Source organism: Rhinichthys klamathensis, unplaced genomic scaffold (genome assembly GCF_029890125.1).
Source record: "Rhinichthys klamathensis goyatoka isolate OS25496 unplaced genomic scaffold, OSU_Roscu_1.1 h1tg000096l_1, whole genome shotgun sequence".
In the NCBI taxonomy this organism is placed as follows: domain Eukaryota; kingdom Metazoa; phylum Chordata; class Actinopteri; order Cypriniformes; family Leuciscidae; genus Rhinichthys; species Rhinichthys klamathensis.
The window spans coordinates 784,284-810,872 of record NW_026606635.1 but is presented as its reverse complement, the minus strand read 5'-3'; the positions used below and the strand labels follow the sequence as shown (position 1 = coordinate 810,872).

At 43.9% G+C, this 26,589-nt stretch overlaps 1 protein-coding gene and 1 non-coding gene across 2 annotated transcripts; one reads left to right on the top strand and one right to left on the bottom strand.

Annotated features, from left to right (window-relative positions):
- Nucleotides 1–12,323: 12,323 nt before the first annotated feature.
- On the bottom strand, nucleotides 12,324–17,893 carry LOC130086512 (uncharacterized). Its single transcript, XM_056252578.1, has 2 exons — nucleotides 17,665–17,893; nucleotides 12,324–17,584 (listed from the first exon to the last, which is right to left on the bottom strand). The coding sequence occupies exon 2, from the start codon at nucleotides 15,111–15,113 to the stop codon at nucleotides 12,324–12,326; it is 2,790 nt and encodes a 929-aa protein (XP_056108553.1). The 5' UTR covers nucleotides 15,114–17,584; nucleotides 17,665–17,893.
- Nucleotides 17,894–18,682: 789 nt separating this feature from the next.
- LOC130086532 (small nucleolar RNA U13) lies at nucleotides 18,683–18,778 on the top strand. The gene has a single exon (XR_008807225.1). It is a non-coding gene; the product is annotated as a small nucleolar RNA U13 (small nucleolar RNA).
- Nucleotides 18,779–26,589: the final 7,811 nt, after the last annotated feature.

Genomic DNA, 26,589 nt, shown 5'->3' with positions numbered 1-26,589 from the left:
TTCGTTAGTTTAGCCACTGTTTCAAATAAATACCTAGGATTATGTTTATTTTCTTCTAATAGGGTTGAAAAATAAGCAGATCTAGCAGCTTTTAAAGCGTCTCTGTAAGCAATCGAGCTCTCTTTCCATGAAATCCGAAATACCTCTAGTTTAGTTTTCTTCCAGTTGCGCTCCATTTATATAATAATGAGAATAAGCTCTTCAAAAAACGCAACCTCTCTGAATAATATGGGGTAGACACATGCATGATTTGTAAATAAACACATTAATGTAAATACATTGTCTAACTCTCAGCCTGTTATTTGAAGTTTAAAAAAAAAGTGAAATCACATTATTTGTTGCATTGCAGTTTGAGACATTCACTGTTGTTTTGTACCTTAATTCATTATATTGCAGATGTGTGAAAATAAAACTTATTCTGGATATTCTGGTTGTATTTCAATTTTATTAGTATTGCATTTCTGTATTATTGTAATTGTACTTTAGTTGTATTATGTATTGCAGTGCTACCACAGTTATAGTATTATTGTAGTACTACTTCATTTAAAAAAATACCGCAGTGTTATTGTTGCACTACTTCAGTTGTATTGCAGTAAAACATTTTTAAAAATGTATACGTTACAAAAACTGCAGTATTACTTCTAAAAAAATGCAGTAATTTTTTTGTAAGGGGCAGCCTGACCAGCTAAGACCAACACTGACCAGCTAAGACCAACACTGACCAGCTAAGACCGACACTGACCAGCTAAGACCAACACTGACCAGCTAAGACCAACACTGACCAGCTAAGACCAACACTGACCAGCTAAGACCAACACTGACCAGCTAAGACCAACACTGACCAGCTAAGACCAGCTAAAACCAACACTGACCAGCTAAGACCAACACTGACCAGCTAAGACCAGCTAAGACCGGCTAAAACCAACACTGACCAGCTAAGGCCAACACTGACCAGCTAAGACCAACACTGACCAGCTAAGACCAACACTGACCAGCTAAGACCAACACTGACCAGCTAAGACCAGCTAAAACCAACACTGACCAGCTAAGACCAACACTGACAAGCTAAGACCGACACTGACCAGCTAAAACAAACACTGACCAGCTAAAACCAGCTAAAACCAACACTGACCAGCTAAGACCAACACTGACCAGCTAAGACCAACACTGACCAGCTAAGACCAACACTGACAAGCTAAGACCGACACTGACCAGCTAAAACCAACACTGACCAGCTAAAACCAGCTAAAACCAACACTGACCAGCTAAGACCAACACTGACCAGCTAAGACCAACACTGACCAGCTAAGACCAACACTGACCAGCCTGACCAGCTAAAACCAACACTGACCAGCTAAGACCAACACTGACCAGCTAAGACCAACACTGACCAGCCTGACCAGCTAAAACCAACACTGACCAGCTAAGACCAACACTGACCAGCTAAAACCAACACTGACCAGCTAAGACCGACACTGACCAGCTAAGACCAGCTAAGACCAACACTGACCAGCTAAGACCAGCTAAAACCAACACTGACCAGCTAAGACCAACACTGACCAGCTAAGACCAGCTAAAACCAACACTGACCAGCTAAGACCAGCTAAGACCGACACTGACCAGCTAAGACCAGCTAAAACCAACACTGACCAGCTAAGACCAGCTAAAACCAACACTGACCAGCTAAGACCAGCTAAGACCAACACTGACCAGCTAAGACCAACACTGACCAGCCTGACCAGCTAAAACCAACACTGACCAGCTAAGACCAACACTGACCAGCTAAGACCAACACTGACCAGCTAAGACCAGCTAAGACCAACACTGACCAGCCTGACCAGCTAAAACCAACACTGACCAGCTAAGACCAACACTGACCAGCTAAGACCAACACTGACCAGCTAAGACCAACACTGACCAGCTAAAACCAACACTGACCAGCTAAGACCAACACTGACCAGCTAAGACCAACACTGACCAGCCTGACCAGCTAAAACCAACACTGACCAGCTAAGACCAACACTGACCAGCTAAAACCAACACTGACCAGCTAAGACCAACACTGACCAGCTAAGACCAACACTGACCAGCTAAGACCAACGTTGACCAGCTAAGACCAACACTGACCAGCTAAGACCAACACTGACCAGCTTAGACCGACACTGACCAGCTAAAACCAACACTGACCAGCTAAAACCAGCTAAAACCAACACTGACCAGCTAAGACCAGCTAAGACCAACACTGACCAGCCTGACCAGCTAAGACCAACACTGACCAGCTAAGACCAACACTGACCAGCTAAGACCAACACTGACCAGCCTGACCAGCTAAAACCAACACTGACCAGCTAAGACCAACACTGACCAGCTAAAACCAACACTGACCAGCTAAGACCGACACTGACCAGCTAAGACCAGCTAAGACCAACACTGACCAGCTAAGACCAACACTGACCAGCTAAGACCAGCTAAAACCAACACTGACCAGCTAAGACCAACACTGACCAGCTAAGACCAGCTAAAACCAACACTGACCAGCTAAGACCAGCTAAGACCGACACTGACCAGCTAAGACCAGCTAAAACCAACACTGACCAGCTAAGACCAGCTAAAACCAACACTGACCAGCTAAGACCAACACTGACCAGCTAAGACCAACACTGACCAGCCTGACCAGCTGAAACCAACACTGACCAGCTAAGACCAACACTGACCAGCTAAGACCAACACTGACCAGCCTGACCAGCTAAAACCAACACTGACCAGCTAAGACCAACACTGACCAGCTAAGACCAACACTGACCAGCTAAGACCAACACTGACCAGCTAAAACCAACACTGACCAGCTAAGACCAACACTGACCAGCTAAGACCAACACTGACCAGCCTGACCAGCTAAAACCAACACTGACCAGCTAAGACCAACACTGACCAGCTAAAACCAACACTGACCAGCTAAGACCAACACTGACCAGCTAAGACCAACGTTGACCAGCTAAGACCAACACTGACCAGCTAAGACCAACACTGACCAGCTTAGACCGACACTGACCAGCTAAAACCAACACTGACCAGCTAAAACCAGCTAAAACCAACACTGACCAGCTAAGACCAGCTAAGACCAACACTGACCAGCCTGACCAGCTAAGACCAACACTGACCAGCTAAGACCAACACTGACCAGCTAAGACCAACACTGACCAGCCTGACCAGCTAAAACCAACACTGACCAGCTAAGACCAACACTGACCAGCTAAAACCAACACTGACCAGCTAAGACCGACACTGACCAGCTAAAACCAGCTAAAACCAACACTGACCAGCTAAGACCAACACTGACCAGCTAAGACCAACACTGACCAGCTAAGACCAACACTGACCAGCCTGACCAGCTAAAACCAACACTGACCAGCTAAGACCAACACTGACCAGCTAAGACCAACACTGACCAGCCTGACCAGCTAAAACCAACACTGACCAGCTAAGACCAACACTGACCAGCTAAAACCAACACTGACCAGCTAAGACCGACACTGACCAGCTAAGACCAGCTAAGACCAACACTGACCAGCTAAGACCAGCTAAAACCAACACTGACCAGCTAAGACCAACACTGACCAGCTAAGACCAGCTAAAACCAACACTGACCAGCTAAGACCAGCTAAGACCGACACTGACCAGCTAAGACCAGCTAAAACCAACACTGACCAGCTAAGACCAGCTAAAACCAACACTGACCAGCTAAGACCAGCTAAGACCAACACTGACCAGCTAAGACCAACACTGACCAGCCTGACCAGCTAAAACCAACACTGACCAGCTAAGACCAACACTGACCAGCTAAGACCAACACTGACCAGCTAAGACCAGCTAAGACCAACACTGACCAGCCTGACCAGCTAAAACCAACACTGACCAGCTAAGACCAACACTGACCAGCTAAGACCAACACTGACCAGCTAAGACCAACACTGACCAGCTAAAACCAACACTGACCAGCTAAGACCAACACTGACCAGCTAAGACCAACACTGACCAGCCTGACCAGCTAAAACCAACACTGACCAGCTAAGACCAACACTGACCAGCTAAAACCAACACTGACCAGCTAAGACCAACACTGACCAGCTAAGACCAACACTGACCAGCTAAGACCAACGTTGACCAGCTAAGACCAACACTGACCAGCTAAGACCAACACTGACCAGCTTAGACCGACACTGACCAGCTAAAACCAACACTGACCAGCTAAAACCAGCTAAAACCAACACTGACCAGCTAAGACCAGCTAAGACCAACACTGACCAGCCTGACCAGCTAAGACCAACACTGACCAGCTAAGACCAACACTGACCAGCTAAGACCAACACTGACCAGCCTGACCAGCTAAAACCAACACTGACCAGCTAAGACCAACACTGACCAGCTAAAACCAACACTGACCAGCTAAGACCGACACTGACCAGCTAAGACCAGCTAAGACCAACACTGACCAGCTAAGACCAACACTGACCAGCTAAGACCAGCTAAAACCAACACTGACCAGCTAAGACCAACACTGACCAGCTAAGACCAGCTAAAACCAACACTGACCAGCTAAGACCAGCTAAGACCGACACTGACCAGCTAAGACCAGCTAAAACCAACACTGACCAGCTAAGACCAGCTAAAACCAACACTGACCAGCTAAGACCAGCTAAGACCAACACTGACCAGCTAAGACCAACACTGACCAGCCTGACCAGCTGAAACCAACACTGACCAGCTAAGACCAACACTGACCAGCTAAGACCAACACTGACCAGCCTGACCAGCTAAAACCAACACTGACCAGCTAAGACCAACACTGACCAGCTAAGACCAACACTGACCAGCTAAGACCAACACTGACCAGCTAAAACCAACACTGACCAGCTAAGACCAACACTGACCAGCTAAGACCAACACTGACCAGCCTGACCAGCTAAAACCAACACTGACCAGCTAAGACCAACACTGACCAGCTAAAACCAACACTGACCAGCTAAGACCAACACTGACCAGCTAAGACCAACGTTGACCAGCTAAGACCAACACTGACCAGCTAAGACCAACACTGACCAGCTTAGACCGACACTGACCAGCTAAAACCAACACTGACCAGCTAAAACCAGCTAAAACCAACACTGACCAGCTAAGACCAGCTAAGACCAACACTGACCAGCCTGACCAGCTAAGACCAACACTGACCAGCTAAGACCAACACTGACCAGCTAAGACCAACACTGACCAGCCTGACCAGCTAAAACCAACACTGACCAGCTAAGACCAACACTGACCAGCTAAAACCAACACTGACCAGCTAAGACCGACACTGACCAGCTAAGACCAGCTAAGACCAACACTGACCAGCTAAGACCAACACTGACCAGCTAAGACCAGCTAAAACCAACACTGACCAGCTAAGACCAACACTGACCAGCTAAGACCAGCTTAAACCAACACTGACCAGCTAAGACCAGCTAAGACCAACACTGACCAGCTAAGACCAACACTGACCAGCCTGACCAGCTAAAACCAACACTGACCAGCTAAGACCAACACTGACCAGCTAAGACCAACACTGACCAGCCTGACCAGCTAAAACCAACACTGACCAGCTAAGACCAACACTGACCAGCTAAAACCAACACTGACCAGCTAAGACCAACACTGACCAGCTAAGACCAACACTGACCAACACTGACCAGCTAAGACCAACACTGACCAGCTAAGACCAACACTGACCAGCTAAGACCAACACTGACCAGCTAAGACCAACACTGACCAGCTAAAACCAACACTGACCAGCTAAGACCAACACTGACCAGCTAAGACCAACACTGACCAGCTAAAACCAACACTGACCAGCTAAGACCGACACTGACCAGCTAAGACCAACACTGACCAGCTAAGACCAACACTGACCAGCTAAGACCAACACTGACCAGCTAAGACCAACACTGACCAGCTAAAACCAACACTGACCAGCTAAGACCGACACTGACCAGCTAAGACCGACACTGACCAGCTAAAACCAACACTGACCAGCTAAGACCAACACTGACCAGCTAAGACCGACACTGACCAGCTAAGACCAACACTGACCAGCTAAGACCGACACTGACCAGCTAAGACCGACACTGTCCAGCTAAGACCAACACTGACCAGCTAAAACCAACACTGACCAGCTAAGACCGACACTGACCAGCTAAGACCAGCTAAGACCAACACTGACCAGCTAAGACCAACACTGACCAGCTAAGACCAACACTGACCAGCTAAAACCAACACTGACCAGCTAAGACCGACACTGACCAGCTAAGACCAACACTGACCAGCTAAGACCAACACTGACCAGCTAAGACCAACACTGACCAGCTAAGTCCAACACTTACCAGCTAAAAACAACACTGACCAGCTATGACCGACACTGACCAGCTAAGACCGACACTGACCAGCTAAAACCAACACTGACCAGCTAAGACCGACACTGACCAGCTAAGACCGACACTGTCCAGCTAAGACCAACACTGACCAGCTAAAACCAACACTGACCAGCTAAGACCGACACTGACCAGCTAAGACCAGCTAAGACCAACACTGACCAGCTAAAACCAACACTGACCAGCTAAGACCGACACTGACCAGCTAAGACCAGCTAAGACCGACACTGACCAGCTAAGACCAACACTGATCAGCTAAGACCAACACTGACCAGCTAAGACCAGCTAAGACCAACACTGACCAGCTAAACAAGTGTTCAAAACCCCTCTAAAACCAGCCTGATAAACCAGCTATGACCAGGCTGGGAGACCAGCTAAAACCAACCTGACCATCTTAGGCTGGTTAAAGCTGGATTTTTCAGCAGGGAAACGTTTGTTTTCCACCAAGAAACTTTCGCTCGCAAAAATCTCATAAGGTTTTGAAATATGACAGTGAATGAAGTAAATTAGATCAACCCAAGAATGAATATATTTTTAATTTACAATTTTAATTGTTTTATTAAACCTGCCATTTAAAAAGAGCGTAGAAGAAGTTGTAAAATGTACAGCCTTTCTGTTACGCAAAGATATTTTTTTTATGGACTGACAAAGAGTAAATTGTTGGTACATTTTCAAATTGAAATAAGTGTATTGGAAATGTCAATCAACAAGATGAAGAGTTTAGTGAACAATGTTTGTCCAGTAAAGGGTTGAGGAGCCGACCAATGACAAGTTCCCAGCATGCTCCGCTCATGAATATGATTAAATACTCGCTAACTCTGCATTATATGTTCATATATACACACTACTATCATTACACACGGGCGTAACCCAGGGGGGGGGGGTGTCCCGAATTTTTTTATTTATTTTTTTATATATAAGGCACTTAAATGCTAATTTCTAAAGACTTATGGGAAAAGACTGTATTACTTAGTTTGTTTCTAAGCAGTGATTAAATTGGGATTTATTATGTGGGCTCATAGGGGTATGCTCCCCCGGGAATTTTTTTTTAAAAATAAACCATTAAATGGCACTTTCTGGAGAGTTTTGTGCAAAGAAATTGAGAAAATGAGTCTTACATGATATGTGAAAAACTGCAAGGTTAAGAGCATATACTTTGCATTGTTGAAGTATCAACAGGTATTAGGACATTTAGCATTTACATTACTGTTAATCAGTCATGTAATAAAAATTAAAAACTCAAATAAATGGTTGATTTAATTTCCATTAATCTATCCTTGTGGAAAGGTTCCTTGGTAGCTAAAAGTAGGTCTAGTGTGACGAGGGCGGTATGATTTTTAGTCTAACTAAATCCAGATAGCACGGACTACGCCACCCTGGGAATTACACCCAAGGAAATATAAAAAGGACCCAGGTTCGTTGGCGCAGAGAAAAGACAGAGTCGCTTCATCCAATGAATGAATGGTTTTATTTAAAAGGAAAACATCCCACTAGCACCATTTGTTCGTAATATAAATCACTGGCAAGTTTATTATAACAATACAGAATATATCAAATGTTAAAAGAACATTCCTCCAGACCTCGCTGATCCTTAAATACTGAATCACATTAAACCAAACATAACAAACAAAACAATGTATGTACCGTCCCCACAAAATAAAAAACAAAGAAAATAATTACTACAAAAAGAATATAACTGCAAGGCTAAAGCTTACGTTAGGGGTGGCAAGCTAGCTGTAAACAATTGTGCTCTCAACCATTTATGTGTGCACGGCAAACTACATATGAAGAGGTGCTCAAACCCTGGTGCTTCAACCTCACGGCAAATGTGTTCACCCAGGTGACTAGCCTCCCCCTCGGCGCACTCAGCCTTGACTCGAAACAAAAAAAAAAAGAAACAAAAAGCAAGATTAGTAGAGAAGATACAAATACACAATAATCACAGCAATCACATCAGACACACATATAATGGTTGACCAGATCAGGTGGTGCACAAATGATAAATAATCTGTCCTACCTCATCGGCAGTGAGGACCCCAAAATACTCAGTGGATGACCGTTAGATAGACACTAATATAACACCACACGGCACTAAGGCCCAAGTCACACTGATCAGTCCAACTCTATTACAGAAATAGAAAAATAAACCAAACCATAAAATGAACTCCAAAAACACACAGCGACTATTAAAGCCACGAAAACCTAACAAAATAATGGTTCACGAAAAAGAAAGGGAATAATCTAGTCTAAGAAAAACAGCAGCACGACCTGAATTAAACCACGTGGTACACTGCAAAACAAAACATAACAATCAGACGAGGATCTACTCCAATCAACAAATACAAAACATTCCTAAATCATACATACCACACGAGAATCACACACACATCACGGATCACGATGTCAGGATGCACTCACGAATGTTCCACTAAAACACACAATAACCCCCATTAAACTTGACTAACCCCATACAACCCACATCACAACAGATTGTGATCGCCGACATACCTCAAAGCTTTCTATGAGTGCTCGACGCAACTCCCAGGGTACGCAGCCGAACCGGTTACAGCGATCCTTCAAAAGATAAAACAGTCTAAACACTTTAGAACCACACAAAGTTGTGCATAACCTCCGTCGCTTACCTGGACTATAGTGAAACCGGAAGAGGGGCGGGTGTGACCAAGCCTACATTCTAGGGCTTCCTGTTTGAACCTTTAAATACGCTGGCCCCGATTACCTCATCCACCCATTCCCATATAAGGGCAATGACGTCAACAAAGGAAAGTGAAAATCCTCTACTGCTACATTCCTTCCCCCCCCTCTTTTATCGGCGCCCCGACGATAAGTCAACTCAAATCTGAACATTAGAGACAAACTAACGACTCGATGTCACCAGGCTAATGCCAGGGCCTAAACAAAGCCGGAACAGCCTGAGACACAACCCTAGAAGAGCAAACAGTCCCACCAGCGACCCCCTGTGCAGTCTGCGGAAGATGGTACAAATTAGAGTGTTGCCCGGCAGTCGAGCGAGCCGTCCGTCGTAAAGATGGTCGGGTCTCCTCAGGCAAGGTTGGACCTAGATCAATCAGGGCAGTCGGAGGGGTCAACGGCCTTGCCTCCTGGGCATCTGGAGTAACCAGAGGCGACCTGGCGACCTCTGGTAAGGTTGAAAGATTACGGGAATATCTCATACGGTCAGCACTTGAACTGGGACCAACCGAACTGGTAGGTACTACAAGCCACAAATCATCATTAACATCCTCTTCGGGTGGTCCAACTGTCACTGATGGTCGATCCTGGGGGATGTCCTGGGGCTCTGGCTGCAATTGGGCTTTCAGCATCGTCCGATGTACATGTCGTACCTTCCCCAGATCATTCACAGGTGCAATTGAGTACACCACTCCCTTCTCTTTGGGTGCCTTCAATACCTGATAGACAACAGAGCTCCAAAGGTCTTGAATTTTGTTACGTCCCCTTACACCCACGTTACGCAGGTAAACTCGCTGACCCTCAGACAGTGGCCTTTCCTTCACCCTCTTATCATGATAGTCCTTGCGGCGTGCAGCAGCAGTTGCTAGTCTCCCTCTAGCACCCTCAAAGGCGACCTGCAGTCGGGCCTCATGTTCTCGAACCCAGTCATGTACCGTACCAGCCTCTGACTCACGCACTCTGCCCAACAAGAAGTCTACCGGTAGCTGGGGATCTTGACCAAACATCAGAAAGTGTGGAGACTCCCCAGTCGACTGATGTGGGGTAGTATTGTAACAGAAGACTAACTGCGGAAGGCAGGAGGACCAGTCTCTCTTTCTTGAGGCAGGCAGGGTGCGCAGCAAATTATGCATTGTCCTATTGAAACGCTCACATTGACCGTTGCCAGCAGGATGGTAAGGTGTGGTACGTGACCGTGTAATTCCATACAAACAGCAGAGCTGTCGAATCAAGTTGCCCTCAAAACTACGACCCTGGTCGGAGTGGATACGACTAGGCACCCCGAACTTGCAGAACCACTCCGTCACGAGAACCTGAGCCACTGTAGAGGCCCTCTGGTCCCGGGTAGGTATAGCCACTGTAAACTTACTGAAAATGTATGTCACAACAAGCACATTTTCCAGGCCATTGTGTGAAGGCTCCAAGACGGTAAAGTCCATGGCCAAAATCTCGTTGGGCCGTGAAGCCAAAAGATGTCCCATGAAACTAGGAGTAGCAGGATTCGTATGCTTCGCCACTTGACACCTTTCGCATTCTTGGCACCAGCGCTTCACTTCCACAGCCATTCCCGGCCAAAAGCAGCGTAGACGGACCAACTCCATAGTCCGTTCCACCCCCTGATGCCCGTGGTCATGGTGTAACTGGGTGAGTACATCTTGCTTTAACACTGCTGGTAGAACTACTTGCAATACCTCCTCACCCCCATTAGGTCGAAGGGTTCGACGGTATAATACCCCATCCATCTCCACCAGTCGATCCCAGTGCCGTAGTAACGCCAATGACTGGGTGAATAGTGCTTGACGCATCACTGAACTAGGGTACATCTTCTGCTTGCGAAGAGTCCAAATAGCTTGAATATCTGGGTCTGACCACTGTAGAGAACATATATCAGAGGCGGAATGATGGGGTAATGCAAAGATGGCTGTTTGGATTACCTGAGATGGTAGTACAACTCCAGTCTGCTGCAGAGATTCCGGAACGGAGGTGGTGGTATTCTCTGGTACATACTGCCGGGATAAAGCATCAGCGTTCCTATTTACTCTGCCAGACCGGTATCGAATTTCATAATCGAAACATGACAGTTGGGCCACCCATCGCTGCTCTGTTGCTCCCAACTTAGCGGAGGCAAGATGACTCAAAGGATTGTTGTCGGTGTAAATGATGCACTTTTGTCCCAAGAGATACTCACGAAACTTCTCAGTAACTGCCCACTTCAAGGCCAGGAACTCTAATTTCATTGAACTGTAATTAAGCATATTACGTTCAGGGGGGCGAAGACCACGACTTGCATAGGCTATAGGCCGGACTTTTCCGTCTTGTTCCTGTGATAGAACTGCCCCCAAGCCACTATGGCTAGCATCAACTTCCAGGATGAAAGGTAATGCGAAATTGGCATAAGCCAATACTGGAGTGGAGGTGAGTTTAGCTTTCAGTCCTTCAAAGCTCTGCTCACAGGCCTCTGTCCAGGCCGCAGCGAAGTCCCGTCCGGTCCTTTTCCGAGCCTTCGTACCAACCAACTCCGCTACTAACTTATGTAGGGGTGCGGCCATTTTCGCAAAGCCCTCCACAAAGCGACGGTAGTAGCTGGTGAAGCCAAGGAACGAACGCAGCTCCGCCACCTGGGTTGGACGTCGCCACTGGGCTACCGCTTCAATTTTCCCAGGATCCGTGGAGACGCCAGCGCTGGAGATCACATGTCCCAAATAGCCAACCTCCTGCTTAAAGAAGGTACATTTCTCCAGCTTGGCTTTGAGTCCTTCCTGTCCCAGTCGGCTTAACACTCCCTCTAATCGCTCCAGATGCTGTGAAATGGAAGAAGAGAAGACCACAACATCATCCAGGTAAAGTAACAGAGATTGGCAATGCTGTTCCCCAAACAAACGTTGCATGAGGCGCTGGAATGTGCTTGGGGCGTTGCAAAGGCCGAAAGGCATACGGTTAAACTCGAATAATCCAAAAGGAGTACAAAAGGCTGTCTTAGCTTTGTCCTTCTCGGCAACAGGAACTTGATTGTAGCCGCTGACTAAATCGAGAGTAGAAAACCAATTGGCCCCGGACAGAGCGTCCAACGATTCTTCAATGCGTGGTAACGGAAAAGCATCTTTACGAGTCTTTTGATTTAATTGGCGGTAGTCCACGCAGAGGCGAAGGCTACCATCTTGCAAGACCACGACTTGCATAGGCTATAGGCCGGACTTTTCCGTCTTGTTCCTGTGATAGAACTGCCCCCAAGCCACTATGGCTAGCATCAACTTCCAGGATGAAAGGTAATGCGAAATTGGCATAAGCCAATACTGGAGTGGAGGTGAGTTTAGCTTTCAGTCCTTCAAAGCTCTGCTCACAGGCCTCTGTCCAGGCCGCAGCGAAGTCCCGTCCGGTCCTTTTCCGAGCCTTCGTACCAACCAACTCCGCTACTAACTTATGTAGGGGTGCGGCCATTTTCGCAAAGCCCTCCACAAAGCGACGGTAGTAGCTGGTGAAGCCAAGGAACGAACGCAGCTCCGCCACCTGGGTTGGACGTCGCCACTGGGCTACCGCTTCAATTTTCCCAGGATCCGTGGAGACGCCAGCGCTGGAGATCACATGTCCCAAATAGCCAACCTCCTGCTTAAAGAAGGTACATTTCTCCAGCTTGGCTTTGAGTCCTTCCTGTCCCAGTCGGCTTAACACTCCCTCTAATCGCTCCAGATGCTGTGAAATGGAAGAAGAGAAGACCACAACATCATCCAGGTAAAGTAACAGAGATTGGCAATGCTGTTCCCCAAACAAACGTTGCATGAGGCGCTGGAATGTGCTTGGGGCGTTGCAAAGGCCGAAAGGCATACGGTTAAACTCGAATAATCCAAAAGGAGTACAAAAGGCTGTCTTAGCTTTGTCCTTCTCGGCAACAGGAACTTGATTGTAGCCGCTGACTAAATCGAGAGTAGAAAACCAATTGGCCCCGGACAGAGCGTCCAACGATTCTTCAATGCGTGGTAACGGAAAAGCATCTTTACGAGTCTTTTGATTTAATTGGCGGTAGTCCACGCAGAGGCGAAGGCTACCATCTTTTTTCCGCACCAGAACAATGGGGGACGCATAGGGACTGCAGCTCTCCCTAATGATCTGCGCCTCAAGAAGTTGATTGATATGGGCTTTGACAACCTCATACTCAGATGGGGGCAACCGCCTATAACGTTGCCGGACAGGGACATCATCTAACAGGGGGATTTCATGGGATATAAGGCTGGTACAGCCCAAATCCCCCTCATGAGCTGAGAACACAGCCTGGTACTCAACCAGCAATGTCCTAACCCGTTGGGCCTCCTCCCTACTAAGATCGGATAAATCAAGGGCATCTATTTGGCTCCGAACTGAGCTGGGAGATGAACCAGCGACTCCCTCTAACACTCCCTCTAATCGCTCCAGATGCTGTGAAATGGAAGAAGAGAAGACCACAACATCATCCAGGTAAAGTAACAGAGATTGGCAATGCTGTTCCCCAAACAAACGTTGCATGAGGCGCTGGAATGTGCTTGGGGCGTTGCAAAGGCCGAAAGGCATACGGTTAAACTCGAATAATCCAAAAGGAGTACAAAAGGCTGTCTTAGCTTTGTCCTTCTCGGCAACAGGAACTTGATTGTAGCCGCTGACTAAATCGAGAGTAGAAAACCAATTGGCCCCGGACAGAGCGTCCAACGATTCTTCAATGCGTGGTAACGGAAAAGCATCTTTACGAGTCTTTTGATTTAATTGGCGGTATTCCACGCAGAGGCGAAGGCTACCATCTTTTTTCCGCACCAGAACAATGGGGGACGCATAGGGACTGCAGCTCTCCCTAATGATCTGCGCCTCAAGAAGTTGATTGATATGGGCTTTGACAACCTCATACTCAGATGGGGGCAACCGCCTATAACGTTGCCGGACAGGGACATCATCTAACAGGGGGATTTCATGGGATATAAGGCTGGTACAGCCCAAATCCCCCTCATGAGCTGAGAACACAGCCTGGTACTCAACCAGCAATGTCCTAACCCGTTGGGCCTCCTCCCTACTAAGATCGGATAAATCAAGGGCATCTATTTGGCTCCGAACTGAGCTGGGAGATGAACCAGCGACTTCAATAGCCCTCAACTCAGCTACGCCCTTAGGCAAACTGACCACATCCACCCCGTGCAAATAGCCTAACTGGGTACGAGCGTAAAGCAAGACATCGGAAGTGCCAACATTTACCACAGGAACGTAAACTGTACCCCCAAACACCTGGACTAACGAAGGAGATGCCAACAACCCACCAGGTAGGCCAGAGTCGAGAGGCTCAAATAAGGCGGTACTACCAGATAAGTGATCTGAACATGTTGCCCTGACAAACTTGGTCACACCCCCCGGAATACGCTGAACCCTCCCCTGACTTAGCTTAACAACATTCTTCACATCAGGGGGGGGCTCAACACCTGCCTGATAACACTGTTGCAAGGCTTGGAACACATGACCAGGTGCCTGAGACACGGTTGGTAACTCGAATAAAGCAGGCCCATGTTGAAAAAACAAAAGTTCGTAGCATTTGCTAATTACATTCATCCCAAGAACCCCTGGGACACTAGCACCACCAGGTGGGTCCTTTACTACAAGCACGCCACAACCAGGTATAACCCTACCACACAAGAAAACATCCAATTCTAGATAGCCCAAATAAGGAATAGCCAACCCATTAGCAGCCTTCAGCTGAAGCCAACGGCAAGCCTGTAAACTCCCTGTCTTAAAGTGTTGAAAAAAGAAACTCTCGGTAACTGTGGACACCATAGAACCGGTGTCCAATAAACAGGACACCTTATGTCCACCCATAAGAATGTCTATATGGGGGCAGGAGGACATTAAATTGGCTGCGGTACTCACGCTACCTACAACACAAGAGCCTATAAGGGCCCCACCCGAGCTGTGGCTCAACGGTTCGGTGGGCATTAGTTTTCCGACCCCTGTTGGGAGGGAAATGGTCCAGTACTAGAGGGGGAAGGTAAAGCTACAGAGTGAGACCGGGAGCGAAAAGGAACCCTTGCACCGTCACAATCCCTTGCAAAGTGCCCCGGACGCTGACATCTCCTACAAATTACAGGGCCATCACGGAGCGGTCTAACATGCCTCTGGTTGTTCTGAAGTAGAGCGATACTTTGGGTTAACTGATTAAGCTGATCTTGTTGTTGTTTCAGAATAGCTTTAAGATCCCCCAGTTCTGCTCCTAATGCACCATTACCCAACATGGTAGAGGAACCCCCCTGAACCCCATACTGAAGGCCATAGACAGATGGAACAGAGTGACTACGACCCCTATGCCCCCCAGGCAGGCCCTCCCGCTCCCACCTAATAGCTTCCCCTCTGACATCCAACAGGGTAACTGCTGGCTGGCGACGCACTAGTTGCTTTAACTCTCGGCGGAGTGAACAGTCGGAAACATACTCAATAAATTGGTCTCGTAATAGCACCTCAAAGTTCAACGTGCCCGCTGGTGCAACACGTTTTACCAGGTCCAAAAGACGCATCAGAGCCAAAGAAAACTCATGAAGACTCTCCCCCTCTTGCTGTTTCCTGGAAAAGAAAGCCTCCTGCAATGCAACATATGATTGACAACAGCCATATAGTTCTTGCAAGATCTTAATAATGATTTCCGGGTCTCCCCGCTCTGCATCTGAACGATATTTAATTTCATCCCTGGCCTCACCTTCTAAGTGATCAACCAAAAAAAAAGCTTGATCAACAGGAGCCAAATGACGGGCTCGCATACATGCACGTGCCTCCTCGACCCACTCGTCAATATTCATACCAGAGTTGCCTCGGAACATAGGGCACTTTCTATCCCGTGGGATAAGAACAAGTCTCTCCGTAGCAGTTATAGTACCTTCCGCAGCCATATTTGCAGATGGCCTTGCCGCAGTATTGTCACAAAGGGCCGGAATAGAATCCGTTGACCCAGTTGCCGCCGGCTCCTGGCGCAGACGTTCATTTTCGGCTCTTAGTTGTAGCACCATGTCTCTAAGTTGTATCAGTTCATCCTCCATGACTGAAAAACAGAACAAAAACAAAACAAAAAAAAACAACAAAGCAAAACTACACAGAGAAAACCCAGGGAAGGCGTTCGTTCAGAAGGGACCTCGATCAGTCCAGGGCTTGGGCGTCACCTCAGAGTCAGAGTCGGCTGCTGTTTTTCAATACTCAAAAAAAGAAAAGAAAAAAAGGAATTAACTTCAAACAAAATGATCAATATGAGATTACAGAATCCACGTCTCTGCTTTTACAATGCAACAATCCTGCCGACTACGCCAGTTTGTGACGAGGGCGGTATGATTTTTAGTCTAACTAAATCCAGATAGCACGGACTACGCCACCCTGGGAATTACACCCAAGGAAATATAAAAAGGACCCAGGTTCGTTGGTGCAGAGAAAAGACAGAGTCGCTTCATCCAATGAATGAATGGTTTTATTTAAAAGGAAAACATCCCACTAGCACCATTTGTTCGTAATATAAATCACTGGCAAGTTTATTATAACAATACAGAATATATCAAATGTTAAAAGAACATTCCTCCAGACCTCGCTGATCCTTAAATACTGAATCACATTAAACCAAACATAACAAACAAAACAATGTATGTACCGTCCCCACAAAATAAAAAACAAAGAAAATAATTACTACAAAAAGAATATAACTGCAAGGCTAAAGCTTACGTTAGGGGTGGCAAGCTAGCTGTAAACAATTGTGCTCTCAACCATTTATGTGTGCACGGCAAACTACATATGAAGAGGTGCTCAAACCCTGGTGCTTCAACCTCACGGCAAATGTGTTCACCCAGGTGACTAGCCTCCCCCTCGGCGCACTCAGCCTTGACTCGAAACAAAAAAAAAAAGAAACAAAAAGCAAGATTAGTAGGGAAGATACAAATACAAAATAATCACAGCAATCACATCAGACACACATATAATGGTTGACCAGATCAGGTGGTGCACAAATGATAAATAATCTGTCCTACCTCATCGGCAGTGAGGACCCCAAAATACTCAGTGGATGACCGTTAGATAGACACTAATATAACACCACACGGCACTAAGGCCCAAGTCACACTGATCAGTCCAACTCTATTACAGAAATAGAAAAATAAACCAAACCATAAAATGAACTCCAAAAACACACAGCGACTATTAAAGCCACGAAAACCTAACAAAATAATGGTTCACGAAAAAGAAAGGGAATAATCTAGTCTAAGAAAAACAGCAGCACGACCTGAATTAAACCACGTGGTACACTGCAAAACAAAACATAACAATCAGACGAGGATCTACTCCAATCAACAAATACAAAACATTCCTAAATCATACATACCACACGAGAATCACACACACATCACGGATCACGATGTCAGGATGCACTCACGAATGTTCCACTAAAACACACAATAACCCCCATTAAACTTGACTAACCCCATACAACCCACATCACAACAGATTGTGATCGCCGACATACCTCAAAGCTTTCTATGAGTGCTCGACGCAACTCCCAGGGTACGCAGCCGAACCGGTTACAGCGATCCTTCAAAAGATAAAACAGTCTAAACACTTTAGAACCACACAAAGTTGTGCATAACCTCCGTCGCTTACCTGGACTATAGTGAAACCGGAAGAGGGGCGGGTGTGACCAAGCCTACATTCTAGGGCTTCCTGTTTGAACCTTTAAATACGCTGGCCCCGATTACCTCATCCACCAATTCCCATATAAGGGCAATGACGTCAACAAAGGAAAGTGAAAATCCTCTACTGCTACACTAGCAAGTCTTATATTTCTGTAATTCACACAGATCAAACACAAATATGCTGCCTGAATAGATTGCTAGTTTAGTTTGAGTAGCCAGCTAGCAGTTCTCTTGGCAGTTTGCTGATAATCCGGTGTCTGAAGTAAAATGCTCGAAACATCTCCTGAGAAAAATCACATGGCCAACCTAGTCTTGGTTATTTAATTTAGATTTAGTCTTATTTTCCTTACCTTGTCATTCAAGGCCAGGGCACTTTATGTACATTTCTGGAACTTTTGCACGCTTCCACATCCCGCGCAACTAGGATCTCCCAGGAACACTCATTATATATCGCTGCGTACATTTATCCGTGTCACCTAGATGCGCATGCGCGAGCGGTGCGCGATCATGGTCGACTGACAACGAGATTAGCAGCTGAAGAAGTCGGCCGTTTTTTAAAATTGAATTATGTATTTAAAAGTAGCCGAATGGATTCATTTGGAGACTCCGAAATCGGCAGAGATAGGCAGGCAATGCAAAACAAAATCTTACATTGGGAAATAGTGGGGGGGGACATGTCCCCCCCACGTATAATGGCTCCTACGCCCCTGTCATATAGAGAAACTAGCTTATATCACTGATATATGACAATATTCATCAAATGTTAAAGGAAAGCAGAGACTTCAGTGTGTAACCAGCGCACAGAAAGCCTGTAGCTCGAATAGGATCAAATCAATGACATTACACACACTGATCCTTCTGGTTCTTACAATGTGATGACTGGTCTGTTCATGCGTGTGTGTGAAATGTGCAGCCGTTGTTACGACTAAGCACATCAACCTTCTGATCCATAACCAGAGATTAAAGAGGATATGATAGAACGGAAATTTCTCATTGATTTAAATACCTCGTGAAAATGTTTTATTTAAAATATAATATAATTAAGTAATTAACTTGGAATGAATGACTGAGCTCTGATTTGTTTGAATCAATTGAATCATTTGCTTGATGAACTGATTCAGTGATTCTCAGCGCCACTCTGGCGACTCCTGCTGGTCAGATCAGTGTAATTACAAGCAGAAACACGCAGGAAAACACCATAGACAGTAAAAGAAATGGACAGAGCCATCTCACTGGAACTCAGTTGAGACAGTTGAAGCCCATTTTTAGCGATTTTTGAGAACTTCCGTTCCTGACGCGCAGACTCAGACCGACTCAAACTAAGCTTGATGACGTGAGCAACCTGTCTGACAGACGTGAATCTTCTAGTAGCTGTGCGTGAAAATTGCCAACGTTAATCTTGCGAGTAGTATGAAGCTGCAGACTCGGAGACCAGCATCTACAGTCCCCCTGCACCCAGAGTCCCGCATTCTCAGACCCCTCGTTTTTCGAGACAGCGCCTCCTATCAAATTGTATCGGATAAACATGTGAAGAACATGTGAAGAACTTAAGCCAAAACGTGAGTAGGCTATCTTCAATTTTATTTAGCGAATCGTAGTAGCCTACTCGTTTGATTTATTTTTTAATAAAACTAATTTAGCTCATCGATACAACATATGAATAGTCCATTTAATATTTGTAAAGATAGTTTGTAACAAGAGCCGTTAATGTATGTTTTTTCGCCCTCTTCCCCCCGAAAATATTTTGATAGCTAACGTTAGCCTTTAACCTTGGACTTTTTGTAGATAGGCTATGTCATAAATGCTGCAGTGATTTTCACTGCCCATTTTGTGCCCCCATATATTTCAAACCCACAAAGTTGTCCAAAGTTCAAAAACATCTCAAGGGACACTTCATCAGAGCAGTGCAACATTAAGGTAACATTTGCAAACATCTTTTTTCTTTTTTTTTTCTTTTTTTTTGAAACATCATAAGACATGTGCTATCGGGCCTAAACTGTTCTTCCAGGGTACACCATACCTCGATGGAGTCGCCCCTGCCGAACCCAGGCAGCAACATATCATTTTATGATTCTGCAAAGCGACTTATAAATTAGTTTTTTTTAATGCAATTGAAGACGAAAAGTAAAGTCACGAACACAGTTTTTTCTTCCTTTTTTCTTTACAGCAAGATGGATGTTTAGGTGATCATTAAATAAAGTACAGAATTGTTTATTATTGGTGTTTTGTCTATTCTGATTTGTTTTGCTTCGCATTCAAAATATCAAAAAACAGATTTTGTAATGTTAGCATGGTAATGTAAATTAGACCATTATAGGTTGAACTGAAAGAAAAATTGGAATTGGAATAAAAAAAATATAAAAAAAACATTGTAGCAATATAATATCACATACTATTTTTCAGAAGATAGTTCAATCTGTAATTGTATCCCTTCCATCGCAATGAGTTTTTTTTTTTTTGGCACATGCATTAAGCAGGGAACGCAAATATTTATTGGATCATTTATTTGGAGACCGTAATATTGCATCCTATTGTTTTTAATTGCATTTGGATAAGCGTGCGCTGTACTCTGTGTGCGGGTGTTATACGATCTTTCGAACCGCAGGAGGCGCTGTGTTCGAAAAACAAGGGGGGCCTGAGAATGCGGGACTCTCGGTGGGGGACTGTAGATGTATGGAAGGCCGATTGCGTCACCGCGGCGCGATGAAGGCTGTCCCAATTCAATTCCGCATCCTTCGAAGGCCGTATTCGAAGGCCGGTTGCGTCATCACGGCGTGACGAAGGGTACCCTGATTCAAAAGCGACGCCAAATGCACCCTTCGTTTCCCCGTGAAAGGAAGGATACATAAATGGACACTTAGCGGCCTATCCTACCCTGATCCTACCCCATAATTCATTGCGCGCCGGTGACGACAGCATTTTTGGTGCAGCATTTGGTGTGTAGCCTACAGTTCAAATTCAAATGTTGGTGTTCAACTATGCCTTTTAAAACCGTTCATTTTTCGTTTTTCAATTACGGGTTAAAAAAATTAAAAACGAATGGATGCAAATTTACACAGACTATTAAACTAAAGATAGTTTAGTGATAGTTTTTTAGATTAAAGTCAATACATTAGTTTAAATATTTAATAATATAGGTAGCCTACTTTTGCGTCCATTTGTTTTCTTTTTTTTAACCCGTAATTGAAAAACTACAAATGAAAGGTTGTTGTATTTTTAAAAGCCAAAGTTGAACACCAAAATTTGAACTGTAGTAGGCTACACAAATGCTGCGCAAAAAAAAAAAAAAAAAAGACCTTTTGCCCCTTTATTAAACATTTAAAATATTCACAAATTACTATGGGACAAATGTCGATTTTACTGGTTTTCTAAGGCCAGATTAGAACCTGGAAATTATATTTTTCCCGCAATGCTGAATGAGAAGAGCCATGTCTCTGGAACCATGATTTATAGGCTAATGATAATAAATGTGTCTGAATAAATAACGAGGCATTTTAATTGTTCGTTTAAAAGTCAACATTTCAAGCTTTAGGCTAGGTATATTTTGCTTCAGTTCATTTATGAGACGCGCTCCAGTTCACGGAGATCATGAAAGCGCGACTGATTGTTTTATTTTATTTTACAAAAGCACAACGTTTTCTTGTTATGTGAGTTTGGACAAATAAAAGTAGTTGCGAATGATGTATTATTCTTTTCTGTATGACCAGAAATTATAGAGTATTTTTTAAGTTGCTTCCACTGTTGATGGGAAAATGCAAGTGTTCGCGGCCGCGCCTCCGTGCCATGCAGTGCGCGCTCACACTCCCACACACATTTGCGTCAAAATCTTGTGTTTATTTGTGATAATCTTAGCCCTGTATTATGACTGACATTTGACGAATTTCTTTGTTCCTTTTTTGGATAAAACCGCCTTCTAAATATGTAGCCTAAATGTAGGCTAATAATAATAATATTATTATCATTTGCGTTGAGTTCACTGAAGACAGTAATAATCATAAAATAATTTATGAATGTTTTATTTTTATATAACCTAACCTTGTGTTTGTGTTATATTTCTTTTTTATATGTGAAGTCTTTTTTTGCTTATTCTATTATACTGAGCTTTTTCCTCCTAAAAAAATGACTTTAAAGACAAGTGGCCTAAATGTCGTTTAGAAAATTCATGTATTTAACATCCTCAGTAAAATATAAAACATAAAAATGACAATAGCCAATTCTGGCTCCATAGCTGTTTACTCAATTATAACAAATGAATGATCAGGACGGCAGCTCCATCTCGCACTGTTGCTTGGCGCCATGGAGCGGTAATCGGGAACACCTGGATGCGCAATTAGGAAATCCTATGAAGGCTACAAGGTGCGTCCTTCGGAGGATGCAGTCTTCACATTGGGACACAGCTACAGATTTAGTAAAAATAGGCTAACGATTGCGTCATAACCACTCGACTCTCTGTCGCGCTGTACAGAAATGACCGTACAGACAGGAGGAGAAGCTCGCAGGCAATCGGGGGGACGCCCCGTCAAGGGAGAAGCCCATAGATAATGAGTCCATAAAAGCAACGGGATACTTACTCCTGCTCACTCACGCCAAAGAACTCTTTGCTCAAGTTCTGCTTCTCATTTCTTATTTGTGCATCCTCGTTTCCTTTCCTCGCTTCCTTTCCTCGCGTCTCAGCTCCACCCCCTGTAGGACACGAGGGAAGGCTGCAAGGAAAGAAAATGAGGACGGAGGAATTGAATGAAAGCTTTTTTATACATTGGAATTCTTGATCACTCGAGCGTCACTTCACTGCGTCATCAGCAGTGCTCAAAGGATCTGCCCTTATGTTGTTAAAGTTAGTTTATTTAAGACATTCATAATAAATAATAATAAAGCAAGATACCTTGTTGAAATATGTGAGTTGTGTGGTTTATGTAAACTACAAAAGTAAAGTATAAATTCAAATGTTTGTGACAGATGTGAAGGGGGAGGAGAATTGATACGTGCGTCATGTTTAGTCGATAAAACTCTTCAGCAAAGGGTACAACTGTGCATCCTCGCTCATAGCTCCTCTGGAAGCTTCCTCACTCCTCGATCCTCGCCTCCTCACTCCTCGATCCTCGCCTCCTCGTGGTGCAATTAGAGAATTGAGTTGTCCTTCAAGATGGCTGAGCTCGATTGGTTTCCGGGTCATAGGATGGAGGACGGAGGAGCGAGGAGACGAGGAGGGATATTGAGAAGCACCCTGTTTCTACGGGGCCATAGTGTAACATAGAAGGTAATGGAGCCCTTTATACATTGTCGTGTTTCTTTAGAAATAAATAATGGACAAATGGAGTCTAACCCCCTTGGAAAACACCTTTTACAAACAACTGCTAATGTTTCATTGAAGCTGTAATCCATTTATTGCAATTAACAAATCATACAACATTAAATATGAGGGATCTTTATAATACGTGATATTATATTAAATTGTAGGGTTTGTATTGTTTGTTTTATAGACAGCTTCATTAATCAGACCAATAAGAGACTTTTAAATACAACTCTTCCTTTTTATTATACAAATGTGTCATGAAATGTGTATAAATGCACATATAATGAAGGTAGGCCATAAAGACTTTCCAAGTCCGGGAAACAGGGCTCAAGTCTCGAGTCACTGGTGTCAAGTCATCCAATTTGGGACTCAAATTCAAGTCAAGTCAAAAGTCTTGCCTCGAGTCCACAACTCTGAGACGTGTAATGAAGCTTTGTTTACTGAGATCACATGACTTTGGCAGATTGATACACACACCGAATCAAATGATTTGCAAAAGTGAATGTGTGTTTGAAGTTTCAGCTCAAAATATCCCACAGATCACGTTTATACAATGTTGTAAATGCCCATTTTTGACTGGATAGAAAAACATGCAGTTTTCGTGCATGTGTCTTTAAATGCAAATGAGCTGCTGCTGCTCCGCCCCCTTTCCAGAAGAGGGCAGAGCCTTTACAGCTCGTGCTGCTGATACTCTGCCGAAAACTAAAACATCTGTTTGATTGATGATGATCTCTATCGCCGTCACTGCAGTTCTTCATCATTATTGTGTTTTAAACTTCAGTCTAAACTTATGATTTATGGTTTTCTGAGACACACATCGAAGCACGCGCACAGAAAGCTGGATATCAGACGAAGCGAGAGTATTAAACTAAGCTCTCGCACACGTCTTATTGCGCTTAAACTGACAAATACACACAAAGTTCACAAAATCAAGTCATGTCACCTTTATTTATACAGCGCTTTTTACAACACAGAGTGTTTCACAGCAGCTTTACAGAAATAACAGGAAAATAATGCAACAACGTTTGTTTCCAGAAGAAAAATAGCGTCATAGTCCAGCTTAAGTAAGTTCAGTGATGATTTATTATGGTTATAAGTTGTTAACAAAGAAAACGGATGCTTGTTGTATTAAATATGCGCATTCATCTTAAAGTGACAGTAGCCTGATAAACCCACAATTGTTTGTGTCAAAGTTAATTAAACAACAAAAGACAACGAGAAAATCCCTTTAGTAGCTTTAACAAAGATAAACTATATTAATTATCTGAATTATTATTGATTTATACAGTGAAGACTATGCAGTGTTATTTTACATTTGTCTGTACCTGAATAGGCTATAGTAAATTTACCTGAAAAACATAAAGCACTGCTGATTTCATCTGTGTTTGTTCTCTTGTATTCATCTGTGCTTGTCATTTGTTTATTATTTTCAATGCAGATTCACAACCCTACAAAATTACCCCAATCATTATAGAATTATTAATTCTTTATTAATAGAGCTATTAAAATCATCAGGTGCAATTGTTTTCATAACGCAATATATATCTCAGAAAAACTAAATATCGCATTGTCAGTGTTTTACAATATCAGCTCTAATATTAAAGGTCACAAACTAAGAAAACCAGAGGCAAGAAACCGATTATAAAAAATAAAAAGGAGTGTGTGGATTTTTACCATTATATGATGGTCGTTTTTTGTTTTTTTTTACACATTTTTGTGTTCAAACTCCTCTTTTGCACATAATCACAAAAATATATATTTATACTGTGCTCTGATCAGTTAAAGTGTGATATCATTCAAATTTACATCCATAACATTCATTCTCTTCTAATGTCGGCCTCTTAAAGTAAAATATTTTACACAACACAAATTAATTAATAATAAACACCTCATGGATATACTGATATCGACCCATCAGTGCATGTTATTATAAAGCAGCACAATGTTTGTCTTCATAATCTTTCATCATAAAGTAATAACTTGCTTTACCTGATAATGTTCTGAGATGGTGAATCTATATACACTGAAGGGTTAATATTCAGTTTCTGATCACAGTTCAGATGTACTTGTGTGTGTGTGTGTGTGTGTGTGTGTGTGTGTGTGTGTGTGTGTGTGTGTGTGTGTGTGTGTGTGTGTGTGTGTGTGTGTGTGTGTGTGTGAGATACAGGCGAGTCCTTCTGTGTGACTGTTTACTGTTGTTTATATGAGGTCCATTATAAATTCACTGAAATATTTCACTTTCAGAGGCCAGAAGAGAATATATATGGTAGAACATTTGAATCATATCACACTTTAACTGATCAGATATGTATATGTAAACGTATGTATTTACTGTATGCTACACCATCTATTGGATTCCTCTGTCTGCATTGAAGCCAGTTTATCCATAGATTGAGTCCTGGGAATTCCTCTATCTTCATCTTCATCTTCAGGTGATTCTGTGAGAGCTGGGGCCTGTACCATGAAGCCGGTTTAGGTGGCTAGCCAGCTATGTTTCAGCTTAGTTTCCGCCAACCCTGGGTTGGTACTAGTACTGGTACTTTTAGGTACTATGAAAGTAGCTCGGCTTTAATCGGTGTTCATTGCCATGGTACCTTACGCTGCACGGCTAACCTGCTCCGGGGCAGGTTAAGTTCTGGATTCGAGATCTCAGACTGAAGTTTGACCAATCAGCTGTGAGCAAAGAAACATATAGGTGACGTAACTAATTCCCAGTGTTTGTTGCAATGGCTTTACATTGTCTTTCAAATCCTGTGGACATCTCAGCGCAAATTGTTAGACGAGCACATCGTAGAGAAAGAGTTTTTAGCCGGACAAAATCCCCTTGCCTTTTCTGATAGTGTATGAAAGATACAGATTTTCTGCGGAAGGAATATCTTATCTTTGCGAACTTCTTGAGCCGCACATAAATAATTGAACACATCGAATTCATGCACTTACTGTACCATAAATGGTATTGCGTTGCGTTTTTTTTTTGCAAGTGGTAGCCTATACTTGCACGATCGGTGATGCACAGAATAGGGGAAAACACGGTTTGTCGAACCATTCGCAAGGTGGTCCTCGCTCTGCAGGAGTACATTAATAGTTTAATAGTGTTCCCCAGACATTTATTGACCATGTCCATAAGAGAGGGTTTTTATAAAATTGCCGGTAAAATATATTGATAGGGTGACATCACGTTTTTTTTTTTTTTTTTTTTTTTTTTTTTAAAGCAAATTTCACAAATGTACTATATAATACAGTACATGTTAAGCATTATTTTAATCTCATGATAGGATTCCCTATAGAGTCATTGGAGCAATAGCCTGCACACATGTTGCAATCTCCACTTCTCTAGGAGAACATGAGGCAGATTATGTTAATAGAAAGTCTTTTCACAGCCTTAATGTTCAGGTAGAGATTATGTGAACATGTGAAATTATTATTTTCTGTGAGATGAATCTTTAAATGAATAGTAAAATTAACA